Source organism: Rhynchophorus ferrugineus, unplaced genomic scaffold (genome assembly GCF_030347505.1).
Source record: "Rhynchophorus ferrugineus isolate W39M unplaced genomic scaffold, kcgeb_rfMv2 rfM5, whole genome shotgun sequence".
Lineage (NCBI taxonomy): Eukaryota > Metazoa > Arthropoda > Insecta > Coleoptera > Curculionidae > Rhynchophorus > Rhynchophorus ferrugineus.
The window spans coordinates 26,671,379-26,685,930 of NW_027472584.1; the positions used below are offsets into that span (position 1 = coordinate 26,671,379).

General features: G+C 28.7%; 1 protein-coding gene across 1 annotated transcript; it reads left to right on the forward strand.

Moving 5' to 3' along the window:
• Positions 1–53: 53 nt before the first annotated feature.
• Positions 54–1,004, forward strand: LOC143196842 (COMM domain-containing protein 4). Its single transcript, XM_076404711.1, has 5 exons — positions 54–136; positions 200–337; positions 402–441; positions 514–717; positions 767–1,004. The coding sequence occupies exons 1-5, from the start codon at positions 134–136 to the stop codon at positions 949–951; spliced, it is 570 nt and encodes a 189-aa protein (XP_076260826.1). The 5' UTR covers positions 54–133; the 3' UTR covers positions 952–1,004.
• Positions 1,005–14,552: the final 13,548 nt, after the last annotated feature.

The following is a 14,552-nucleotide window of genomic DNA, read 5'->3' on the forward strand; positions in this document are numbered from 1 at the left end:
GCGTTTTATTAAATTATGATATCAGCTACTAGAGGTCACTATATATTACTTATAATGTTAGGTTAATAATGACAAAATAAGTTAAATCAGAATAGTTTTGTTTTGGTATTAAATTTTTGTTATTTATATTAATATGGTGAGTGTACATACACTACGGTTTAAATTAATAGTAATTATTGATTACAATTAATTCTAACAGAAATTTCGATTCAATGGTGATGCTGATTGTCCTGATTGGATCTTGGCAGAGATTTATAATTTATCGCGTTTATCTTCTGTTAAATTAAAGTTACTAGGACAAATAGTAGCACAAGCAATTATAAACCCACCTTTGCAGGTAAAAAGTATTTAATATGTTTATAAAAGACCAGGTTTTATTTAAAATGTAACATTTGTTACAGATGGAAAAAGTTGATAAACTCTTTGTAGATTCAAAATTGGGTATGAATATAATATACTTTCATTATTATTATTTATTGTTATAGTAATTTTACATTTTATTTGCTTTTTTAGATACTGATATAAATTTAAAAGCTTGTATTGCTTGTCTCACATTTATATTTTCATCCACCATTCGATTTAGTTGTGATAGTTCTGCTCTGCAGACTGAACTTCAACAACTAGGTTTGCCAAGAGAGCATAGTATTTCTATTAAAAAGATTTTAGATGAATATAGTTCTAGTTTAACTGATCATTTTAGATCTCAATCTTTAAAAGGTAACAGGATATGTAGCAGTTGCTTATAAAGTTAAATATTATATTTCAGTAAATAGACTGGAAGATGTTTCAAGTAAAGTTGATGAAACCACAAAATGTGCTGTATTAAGTTTATCAACAACTCATGATAACAATACAGAGACATTATTATTAGCACCTAATACTGTTGATGATTTGTTAAAGGAACTGGTTAATATTAAGACCAAAATGGAAAATTTAAAACAAGTCATGTAATCTATCATTTTGTTATTATAGCTTCATTCATTAAATAAATTTTTTTAAAATTATTTTAGTGTATTAATTTCTTCATATTTGTAATTCGAAGAGAAAACATCAATGCAGCTTATTATGTTTAATAAGAACTGTAGGGTTTATTTGGACTGAACCTACCGTTTAACATGGGCTCTGAACGACGGTCCTCTGCTTTAAGTATACCGATTGGCGAGTCACCAATTTAGAAATCATTCCAGAAGACATCCGGTCTTACGGATCGTCGGATTGGGATCATTTTCTTTGTCGGATTTTACACACCTGCTTAGGACAATCATAAACATTAATTTCCTAGCAAAATTCGAACCCGCGACTATTGCAACAGTAGATGTACCGCCCTGTCGCCTTTACCACTGCGCCAACCAAGCCGACGGGTTTTGTTATGTTATAGTTGTTAACAGAGTTGAGTAATAATTTTTGTTAAATATATTTATGTATTGGTGCATGCGCCGGTATTACTTGGGTATATAAAATATTTTATATAGTAAGAATGTACAATTGGTTAGAGAATGACATACTAAAAAGGATTATTGTTATAATTATATTATTAAATAAAGTTTAAATAACAGAGACAGAGTTTATACATTGTATATACATTTTATATATTTGCATAATGGCGAATGCGCCGGTAACATTAGGATACATAATGGTGTATAAATTATAAATATATATATATATATATAAGTTAAATGGAAATATTAGAGGAAGTCTTACCATCATTGATTAATATCAGATATTTAAATGTACAGTTTTCGATATATTTAGAATTTAATTGATTTGTATTTAATTGTAATATAAATAATACACAACTTATTTTGAATTAATTAAAATTGTACAAATATTGTATTATATATTGTATTACATATATATATATATATATATATATATATATATATATATATATATATAAATAGATAATATAAATATATATGGTATAGAAATGTGTATCAGATTAGAAAATGAGGTGGAAGAAAGTAAAACGAATTTTAGAGGGGGTCTTAGTGGCTGATAAAACAGTATCTAAATCTAGAGGTAATTTAATATGTACCCCTGACCACGAGTAAAACCGAACATAATCTCCCACTATAAATTCTCAATCAGAATTTTAAAATCGCAGTAACCGATAGCAAATTGTGTTTTATATAATGTGTATCCGCATACGCAATAGGCATGTAAAGGGATTTGCCATGAATAGGAGGTGGTGTTAGATGTATCTGGAAGTCGCGTGGCAGACGCGTGCCTGATAAAACCTAAATCGGTCTGTAATGCGATTGTAATGACTTGTACAAGCGACTCACATGTGTTGACACATACCGCTTCAATCGGAATAAATCTGCTGTGATTATAATGCAATTTTGATGATACCAGATTATAATTTTTATTTATTAAATGTTCGTAATTCTAATAATAAATCTTTATATAGTAAGCCAGAATGGAATAAGGACTTGACTTAATTTAACTCATTCAAATTTGATACGAATTTGACATTAATGTAGTTATTAATAAAAAATCGTATATTTTAATTTACGTTTGCGGATTGGATAATTAAGATTACCCTTGACCATTGAAATATATAAAAACTCTCCAATTATCTTGGATTTCCCGGAAAAGGAATCAGTATCCTTAATGACAGGGAAGAAATGCGCCAGCTCATAGGATTACATCATTCAGATGAGATTCAAGTCGGCGATGGATTACTTTTATTCCTGCTAAAATTACAACCGGGACTGGGATGGAAATCGATCTGAAATTTGCCAAACAAGGGGAAGCGCCGCGCTTTAAGTGCTTTCTTTGAAATTCAAATTTTCTTCAAATCTTTTCATATACTAGCGGCAGTTGGATATTTTTCCATTGATCTACACTTAAGAATATTCGCTTTCAATCTGTTTTTTTCTTATACAAATATTATGTTCAAGAGGTAAATAGAGGTAAACGTTTTATAAAATATGTTTTTTAAAAATTCACATCCAACAGGTTTTTTTGCACTGTTTATTTTTCTGTATTAGCTTCAATTAATATTAATACACAGTATTTTTATTATAGTAAATTACTGTAACATGTATGACTATAACATTCTGTTATATTTTTATTAGCTGCTTTCGTGTACTCTGAATCATGTTTTCACTTTAAGGAGGTACTCATTGGGAAATATTGATACAATATTATATATTTTCCATCATTTTATGTTAACATAGCGATGCCATTTCCAAAAATCGTTGTTTGTTTCGCAGCGATCCAATCATTGATTTATTTTTGAATTTATTTGTTATTTCGAAACTGGTAATCAGAAGGTGCTATGTCAGGTGAGTATGTTGGATGAGAGGGAATTTCTTATTCGAGCTGAAACAGTGCTATCCTTCACAATTTTTGTGATGTGTAGCCAAGAGTTGTCATTTAGACTTTTTTAAATTATCTACGGCGTTCTATTTTAATGGTATAACTGACAGTGAGGATATGACGAATGGGCAACATCGGAATACGTTTTTAAAAATGTTTGATAGGCTACGACAGCAGATCTCTTAAGCAGAAATCAATTAACACTTTGATACCTCATATTTTCACAAATAATCAAAATTATTACTTACATTAATCTGTTATTATTTAAACATTTATTAACAATGGATATTATTAAGATCCTGTAGTGGTTCAGACAGCTATATAAGGATATGGTTTTGTATATTTTAGACCTACATAAGCTAGCATTAAATCTCATTGTCGTTCTATTAGAGCAATACTAGAATCAGGCTCTTCCATGCCTTTTTTCTTATATACTACTATAATATAATATAACAATAATAAGCTTTAGATGTAATGCTGCAAAATCTGTTCTGCTGAAGAATGTTATGTGGTACTAACAGCAAAATACTGATAAATGATTATTGATGATGATTACAGTTTTGGATAGGTTTCATATGCTTAATCTTAAAACTTTATTGTGATGACATTTGTGACATTGAGTTTCAAAAATATATAAGCTTTTTAAAATCCAAATATAATTAATTTTTTAAATTAAATAATTTATGTGTTGTTTTCATTTCTGCTTGTTATCTTGATTTATAAAAAAGGTATTGACTCAAAGATAAGCAAAATTGTATATTACATATTGACAGGGCACAAGTGTTCTTGACTTGGTCATTAATAAAAGAGGCATTAATCCCTATTATTCTAACTAATAATAAATCAGATATAGTTATGCTAAATACTGGGGTTGGGGTTTGAGCGACGCCCCTAAAGAACTATCCCTTGTGGGAGACCAGCTGACGCAATGCTCTCCGAAAAAAACATCGGCTAACATAAGAGTACACATCGTGTTCATATAATTATATTTTCATATAATAAAGCGCGTTTATTATTTAGAATCGCATCTTTATGACGAAAATATTGTTTCTATCGGAATTAATGAACATATTTTACTGCAGTTCGAATACTGACACACTATTAATATTATTCTAAAATACAAATACCACTGTGATGAAGAAATAGTAAGATTTTTACAAATATATTTTAAACCAGTTATTTACTTCGTTTTCTGATCTCATTTCTTCAAACTAGTCTTTAATGTTTTGTTCGACTTGATGTTTTGATGCAAAAATATAACGACGTAAATCTGACGGATCTAAATCCGAGCAATTAGGTGGTTGTAGAAATATGTGAGTGGAATTTTGACGAAAAAAATGCGTAAAAGTATCTTGAAATTAATCTTGATGCAAAACTTTGCTGGAACGAACATATAAAAAGGAAAAGTAAAGAAGTTATTATGCATTACTTTGCTGATATATAAGCAGCATATGTTGCCTCAGCTTCGAATGTGTTCAATTGACACAAAAAGTGCTAGTAAAAGTTAGCAAGTTCTATTGGACACATGCGGTGAATATATATTATCGATAAAAACGTGTCAGTGTTGGTTGGTATATTTCAGAAACGGAACAATCAATGTCCCTCATCTTGCAAATTTGAATCATTACGGGTGCCCTCTAACGAAAATATTTGATGCAACATGCCAATTTTTGGTCACTTATTGCAAAATGTTCTGTGGAATTACTTAAACGAGGTGTCCATTATTACCCACCATACTCACCAAACAATGCTTCTCTTGATTTTGCCAGATGATATCGCTTAGCAATACTTGCATAACCCCAAAAATGCGCTGTTATACATCATTATAGATTTTTATACGGCATATATTAGAATATTAATAGTAATTATTATAATAGTGATTTATTGATTATGAACATTTTTTTTAAATCGATTTCAGATAGCCGTTTCCGTATCAGGCATCGGGATCTATAGCGTTAAGCCCGGAATAGGTGTTAGTATATATTGACAGAAACCTCGAGATAAAATGAAAAAGTAATTTTCTTGCAAGAGAATTCATGGCAAGATCTGTTCAATCATTTTCGCATTAGCATCACGTTAGCGCTTGCCGTCATGTGACCGCCCCCTTGCGCGGTTCTCCATTTTCGTTCCTGTTGTCCCCCTCCCCCTGCCCATGCCGTCGCACACCCTCTGAATCCCATATTATTGTCCATAGACATCTGTGTACATTTTTACCAAAGCATAATATTTACCTATCTATGTTATTTTCTAAATCAAATTAATAATGAATTCATTGCCTTTAAATAACAACAAACAAAAGAATATTTTCTAGTTTTAAGGTGACGATATGACATTGACACTGACACATGAAACAAATCATGTCGTCACAAAATATTTTTATGAACGATTCGTTGGCATATATGCAACTTACTCACTCACAGCTCTAAACGAAGAATTGACATTTCTTTTGCATGCTAACGAAACGATTTCGATAAATGTCATTGTATTATATTGTTATTCGATTAATTCGTTCAATTTTTCTGTTGCCATTTCCGTTGGAATAAATATAGGCTTATGAAAATAACAACGATTATAAAGAATTTTACTCCGAATCGAGTGGTGGTATAACAATGTTTAATTTTTAAGTTATAAAAGGAAAAGTGTGTTTCCCAAATGTTACTGGATTTCTCTTTACTGTTGCCATTTCTATTCAAATAATTGTGGGCTAATGAAAATTATAAGGATTATGCGAATTTTATGTTAAATCGAATGGTAGTATAATAATTTTCAGAGAGCGTTTTATTTTAAAGTTATACAATCAAAAGTGTGTTTTTAAAAAATTAGTGCATTTCTGTTATTCTGTAAATTTCTGTAAATAATTGTGGGTTAATGAAAATTACAAGTATTATAGATAATTTTACGCTGAATCGAATCGTTTTTACATACAAAGTTTTATTTTTTAAGTTATACAACGAAAAGTGTATTTTCGGAAAATTAGCGGATTTCTGTTTATATCCCATATCTTGAAAATTATAAATTCTAGAGCAATTTAACATAGATTTTCGTTTCTTTCGTACCAAAATACATATATTTTGAGAGTTTTACCTTTATCGCAGATGTGAAAAATGTTGGCACTTTTTCCATATATAGTCGTGAAAATTTGCAATTTTCAGGCATTATCAATATTTTTGCCACCATTTCCGGTCAAATAATCGCAGAGTAATGAAAATTATAGGGATTATAGATAATTTTACGCTGAAATGAATGGTGGTATAATCATTGTCATAGAAAGTTTAATTTTTAAGTTATACAATGAAAAGTGTATTTTCGAAAAATTAGCGGATTTCTGTTTATGTCCCATATCTTGAAAATTATAAAATCTAGAGCAATTTAACATAGATTTTCGTTTCTTTCGTACCAAAATATATATATTTTGAGAGTTTACCTTTATCGCAGAGGTGAAAAATTTTGGCACTTTTTCTATATATATAGTCGTGAAAATTTGCAATTTTCAGGCATTATCAATATTTTTGCCACCATTTCCGGTCAAACAATCGCAGAGTAATGAAAATTATAGGGATTGTAGAGAATTTTACGCTGAATTGAATGGTGGTATAATAGTTTTCATAAAAAGTTTAATTTTTAAGTTATGCAATGAAAAGTGTATTTTCGAAAAATTAGCGTTTATGTCCCATATCTTGAAAATTATAAAATCTACAGCAATTTAACATAGATTTTCGTTTCTTTCGTACCAAAATATATATATTTTGAGAGTTTTACCTTTATCGCAGAGGTGAAAAAGTTTGGCAATTTTTCCATATATATAGTCATAAAAATTTGCGATTTTTAACCATTTTCACTATTTTTGCTGCTATTTCCGTTCAAATAATCGTAGGCTAATGAAAATTACAGGGATTATAGAGAATTTTACGCTGAATTGAATGGTGGTATAATAGTTTTCATAAAAAGTTTAATTTTTAAGTTATACAATGAAAAGTGTATTTTCGAAAAATTAACGGATTTCTGTTTATGTCCCATATCTTGAAAATTATAAATTCTAGGGCAATTTAACATAGATTTTCGTTTCTTTCGTATCAAAATATATATATTTTGAGACTTTTACCTTTATCGCAGAGGTGAAAAATTTTGGCACTTTTTCCATATATATAGTCATAAAAATTTGCGATTTTTAACCATTTTCAGTATTTTTGCTGCTATTTCCGTTCAAATAATCGTAGGCTAATGAAAATCACAGGGATTATAGAGAATTTTACGCTGAATTGAACGGTGATATAATAGTTTTCATAAAAAGTTTAATTTTTAAGTTATACAATGAAAAGTGTATTTTCGAAAAATTAGCTGATTTCTGTTTATATCCCATATCTTGAAAATTATAAATTCTAGAGTAATTTAACATAGATTTTCGTTTCTTTCGTACCAAAATACATATATTTTGAGAGTTTTACCTTTATCGCAGAGGTGAAAAATGTTGGCACTTTTTCCATATATATAGTCGTGAAAATTTGCAATTTTCAGGCATTATCAATATTTTTGCCACCATTTCCGGTCAAATAATCGCAGACTAATGAAAATTATAGGGATTATAGATAATTTTACGCTGAATTGAATGGTGGTATAATCATTGTCATAAAAAGTTTAATTTTTAAGTTATACAATGAAAAGTGTATTTTCGAAAAATTAGCGGATTTCTGTTTATGTCCCATATCTTGAAAATTATAAAATCTAGAGCAATTTAACATAGATTTTCGTTTCTTTCGTACCAAAATATATATATTTTGAGAGTTTACCTTTATCGCAGAGGTGAAAAATTTTGGCACTTTTTCTATATATATAGTCGTGAAAATTTGCAATTTTCAGGCATTATCAATATTTTTGCCACCATTTCCGGTCAAACAATCGCAGAGTAATGAAAATTATAGGGATTGTAGAGAATTTTACGCTGAATTGAATGGTGGTATAATAGTTTTCATAAAAAGTTTAATTTTTAAGTTATACAATGAAAAGTGTATTTTCGAAAAATTAGCGGATTTCTGTTTATGTCCCATATCTTGAAAATTATAAAATCTAGAGCAATTTAACATAGATTTTCGTTTCTTTCGTACCAAAATATATATATTTTGAGAGTTTACCTTTATCGCAGAGGTGAAAAATTTTGGCACTTTTTCTATATATATAGTCGTGAAAATTTGCAATTTTCAGGCATTATCAATATTTTTGCCACCATTTCCGGTCAAACAATCGCAGAGTAATGAAAATTATAGGGATTGTAGAGAATTTTACGCTGAATTGAATGGTGGTATAATAGTTTTCATAAAAAGTTTAATTTTTAAGTTATGCAATGAAAAGTGTATTTTCGAAAAATTAGCGTTTATGTCCCATATCTTGAAAATTATAAAATCTACAGCAATTTAACATAGATTTTCGTTTCTTTCGTACCAAAATATATATATTTTGAGAGTTTTACCTTTATCGCAGAGGTGAAAAAGTTTGGCAATTTTTCCATATATATAGTCATAAAAATTTGCGATTTTTAACCATTTTCACTATTTTTGCTGCTATTTCCGTTCAAATAATCGTAGGCTAATGAAAATTACAGGGATTATAGAGAATTTTACGCTGAATTGAATGGTGGTATAATAGTTTTCATAAAAAGTTTAATTTTTAAGTTATACAATGAAAAGTGTATTTTCGAAAAATTAACGGATTTCTGTTTATGTCCCATATCTTGAAAATTATAAATTCTAGGGCAATTTAACATAGATTTTCGTTTCTTTCGTATCAAAATATATATATTTTGAGACTTTTACCTTTATCGCAGAGGTGAAAAATTTTGGCACTTTTTCCATATATATAGTCATAAAAATTTGCGATTTTTAACCATTTTCAGTATTTTTGCTGCTATTTCCGTTCAAATAATCGTAGGCTAATGAAAATCACAGGGATTATAGAGAATTTTACGCTGAATTGAACGGTGATATAATAGTTTTCATAAAAAGTTTAAATTTTAAGTTATACAATGAAAAGTGTATTTTCGAAAAATTAGCTGATTTCTGTTTATATCCCATATCTTGAAAATTATAAATTCTAGAGTAATTTAACATAGATTTTCGTTTCTTTCGTACCAAAATACATATATTTTGAGAGTTTTACCTTTATCGCAGAGGTGAAAAATGTTGGCACTTTTTCCATATATATAGTCGTGAAAATTTGCAATTTTCAGGCATTATCAATATTTTTGCCACCATTTCCGGTCAAATAATCGCAGACTAATGAAAATTATAGGGATTATAGATAATTTTACGCTGAATTGAATGGTGGTATAATCATTGTCATAAAAAGTTTAATTTTTAAGTTATACAATGAAAAGTGTATTTTCGAAAAATTAGCGGATTTCTGTTTATGTCCCATATCTGGAAAATTATAAAATCTAGAACAATTTAACATAGATTTTCGTTTCTTTCGTACCAAAATATATATATTTTGAGAGTTTTACCTTTATCGCAGAGGTGAAAAATGTTGGCACTTTTTCCATATATATAGTCATAAAAATTTGGGATTTTTAACCATTTTCAGTATTTTTGCTGCTATTTCCGTTCAAATAATCGTAGGCTAATGAAAATTATAGGGATTATAGATAATTTTACGCTGAATTGAATGGTGGTATAATCATTGTCATAAAAAGTTTAATTTTTAAGTTATACAATGAAAAGTGTATTTTCGAAAAATTAGCGGATTTCGGTTTATGTCCCATATCTTGAAAATTATAAAATCTACAGCAATTTAACATAGATTTTCGTTTCTTTCGTACCAAAATATATATATTTTGAGAGTTTTACCTTTATCGCAGAGGTGAAAAATATTTTGGCACTTTTTCCATATATATAGTCATGAAAATTTGTAATTTTTAGCCATTTTCAATTTTTTTGCTGCCATTTCCGATTAAATAATCAGGGGTTAATGATAATTATAAGGATTATAAATAATTTTACTCGGAATCGAGTGGTGGTATAATAAATTTCATACAACATTAATTTCTAAGTTATATGATGAAAAGTGTTTTTTTAAAGAATTAGTGAATTTGAGTTTATGTAACATATCTTAAAATTTATAAATTATCGAAGGATTTAACGGTGATTTCTTTTTTTATCCAAAAATACATATATTTTAGATTTTCATCTTTATCCGAGACATGAAAAATGTCCACAAAAATATGTGTCATTATCATTTCTGCCATTGCCGTTCAAATAATCCTAGGTTAATGAAAATTGCAGGCATTATAAAGAATTTTATGTTGAATCCAATGGTATTATAAATATTTTGATACGTTTAATTTTAAAGTTGTTGAATGAACATATCTGGGTCAAGCATGTCAGAATTGAAAATTAAAGTAAACAAAGTCAAATTTAATTATCCACTGGATATATTTTCTATTTTTATTATCATTATTAAAGGCGAATTTAAAAATACCGATAACAAAATACTGGTTGGTAATAATGAAATGAAAGTGATTGGGAAAGGAACAATAGGCAATGCCGCGATAAAGAAAATTCTCGAAGTATTTCCATCTACATGTTCCGCCTGCCTAAAACTGAACACGACTACAATCGTAAATCAAAGAAAATTAAATATTAAAAACGTTCAAAAGTTCTCCACGCGCGCTCTAAATTTAAAATGAATGTAAAGTAGATAATTCGAATTTGAGAAATTTGAACCATTCTTTTTGCAAAGGAAAGAAATTTAATTTAATAGTGCCGACACATGTGCTTGTCGTTTCAAGATTTGAAACATTATTTCCATATTTTCGACCAGTTGTCTCTGTCTAGACTTTTGAAAAGACCGAACGTGAATGAAGAAGAACATTTTCGCATTTTTGAATTAGGCTCATTAAATATTATATCTTGTTTTAAAACTGTAACTCCTTTTTTGAAAGATTATATTAAGTTTTGGTAGATTTGCGTTTATTTATTATTAATATTAATATTTCCCATCATCACATAACCATAGAAAGTGAGTTTATATTAAAGTATTTTAGTTGGTTTCAGTTGACTGCTGCCAATTTCGTTGAAATAATAGCTGGCTAATGAAAATTAGAGAGATTACACAGTATTTCACGCCCCATGAAAGGATATTATAATAACTGTCATGCACCTTTTATTTGTTAAGTGTTTTACAAAAATTACTGGATTTCTGTTTGCTGTTGCCATTTCCTTTCAAATAAACGTAAGGTAATGAAAGCTACAGGAATTGTAAGTAATTTTACGTTGAATCGAATGGTAGTATAAAAATTTTCATAGATTTTTTAGAAAAAATTATCGGGTTTCAGTTGACTGCTGCCAATTTCGTTGAAATAATAGCTGGCTAATAAAAATTAGAGAGATTACATAAAATTTCACGCCCCATGAAAGGATATTATAATAATTTTCATACAACTTTTATTTGTTAAGTGTGTTTTACAAAAATTACTGGATTTCTGTTTGCTGTAGCCGTTTCCATTCAAATAAACGTAGGCTAATTAAAATTAGAGAGATTACACAGAATTTCACGCTGCATGAAAGGATTTTATAACTTTCTGTTTGCTGTAGCCATTTCCTTTCGAATACACGTAGGCTAAGGAAAATTAGAGAGATTACACATAATTTCACGCTGCATGAAAGGATTTTATAATAACTTTCTGTTTGCTGTAGCCATTTCCTTTCGAATAAACGTAGGCTAAGGAAAATTAGAGAGATTACACAGAATTTCACGCTGCATGAAAGGATATTATAATAACTTTCTGTTTGCTGTTGCCATTTCCTTTCAAATAAACGTAGGCTAATAAAAATTACAGTTGTTATACAGAATTTTATGTTGAAACCAATGGTTGTATGTTGTATGCATTTTCGCACAACGTTTAATTTTCAAGTTATATAATGAAAAGTGTGTTTTCAAAAATGTATTGAATTTATGTTTACTGTTGCAATTCAAATGATTCCTCGCTAATGAAAATTACAGAGGTTATAGAGAATTTCATGCTGAATAGAATGATAGCATAATAATTTTCATACAAATTTTATTTTTTAAGGCATACAATGAAAAGTGTATTTTAAAAAAATCCTGGATTTCTGTTTACTGTTGCCATTTCCTTTCAAACAAACGTAGGCTAATGAAAACTACAAGGCTTATAATGATAATTTACGTTGAATTGAATGGTAGTATAAAAATGTTCATACAGTTTTTAATGTTTGTGTTATATAATGAAAAGTGTATTTACAAATAATTACTGGGTTTCTATTTACTACTGCCATGTACATTAAAGTAAACGTAGGTTAGTGAAAATTAGAGAAATAATAAATTATTTTACGCTGAATTTAATGGTAGTATAATAATATTCAAACAAAGTTTAAGTTTTGAGTTATACAATGAAAAGCGTGCTTTGAAAAAATTACTGGATTTCTGTTTACTGCTGCCATTTTCATTCAAATAGTCGCAGGCTAGTGAAAATTATAAGGATTGTAGACAATTTTACGTTGAATCGAATGGTTGTATAATAATTTTTGCATACAATTTCATTTTTAAATTATACAGCGAAACATATGTTTTCACAAAATAAGTGTATTTTAGTTTATGTCCCATATCTTGAAAATTATAAATTCTAGAGCAATTTAACATAGATTTTCGTTTCTTTCGCCCCAAAATGCATATCTTTTAAGAGTTTTACCTTTATCGGAGAGGTGAAAAGTTTTGGCACTTTTTCCATATATATAGTCGTGAAAATTTGCGATTTTTAGCCATTTTCAATACTTTTGCCGCCATTTCCGTTCAAATAATCGCAGGCTAATGAAAATTACAGGGATTATAAAGAATTTTACGATGAACTGAATGGTAGTATAATAATTTTCATACGAAGTTTAATTTTTAAGTTATACAAGAAAAAATTATGTTCGAAAAATTTGCGGATTTCTGTTTATGTCTTATATCTTGAAAATTATAAATTCTAGAGCAATTTAACATAGATTTTCGTTTCTTTCGCTCCAAATTACATATATTTTGAGAGTTTTTCCTCCATCGGAGAGGTGAAAAATTTTGACACATTTTCCATATATATAGTCGTGAAAATTTGCGATTTTTAGCCATTTTCAATACTTTTGCCGCCATTTCCCTTCAAATAATCGCAGGCTAATGAAAATTACAGGGATTATAAAGAATTTTACGATGAATTGAATGGTAGTATAATAATTTTCATACAAAATTTATTTTTTAAGTTATACAATGAAAAATGTGTTTTAGAAAAATTAGCGGATTTTTGTTTATATCCCATATCTTGATAATTATCAATTCTAAAGCAATTTAACATGGATTTTCGTTTCTTTCGCCTCAAAACACTTATATTTTGAGAGTTTTACCTTAATCCGAGAGATAAAAAATGTTCCCACTTTTTTTTCAATAAAAAGCGTACTTTCAAATATTGAGTTTATTTTAATTTATGTGACATATGATAAAAATTATAAATTCTAGAACAATTTAACATGCATTTTCGTTTCTTTCAATGATTTGAACAACTATATTTTCGCGTTTTTGAATTATGCCCATTAAATATTATATCTTATTATTAAAAAAAGTTTAGGTTTATTTATTATTATTATTAATATACCTCTGTTACGCGGTGGTCTAGAGAAAGTGAGTTCAGATTAAAATAAAATATATTAACCATTAAAGGTTTGTGTATTAACGTAAATATTCGTGGTCCTTGCATGTGCTAAGGTATTTTTGAACAGCCAGCAGTTTATATAACAGAACGGGCTTTTGAATACAATTTAATGAAGATTTAAAATAACCAGACCATACCTACGTGCGCGAGCGCCATCTTACATTTACATTAATGAAAGGAACAGTGTCGGCAAGTCAAAGCTAGTTTTATATTATTCATTTGTTGTGATTATTTGTCTGATGACTTTTCAGTAGCTACTGAATCTTTTCATAATGACTCTTTAAAAACTTATGTGTAGGTATAATTCGCACAATATGAATAGATGCTCGTACAAAAACTGTTGATTAAGCTATTTGTATGGCTCCAGGTATACCATTAGCTTATTAAAATATTATATATAGTAAATCAAGGCTTCCGCGGGTGTTACATGTTGTGTGGTATTAATACGAGAGTATATAACTAATAATAACGTGTATATCAACCACCAACCTGAAGATGGTAGATGTAGTTCGTCCGAAACATCGTCATAACAATAATATGG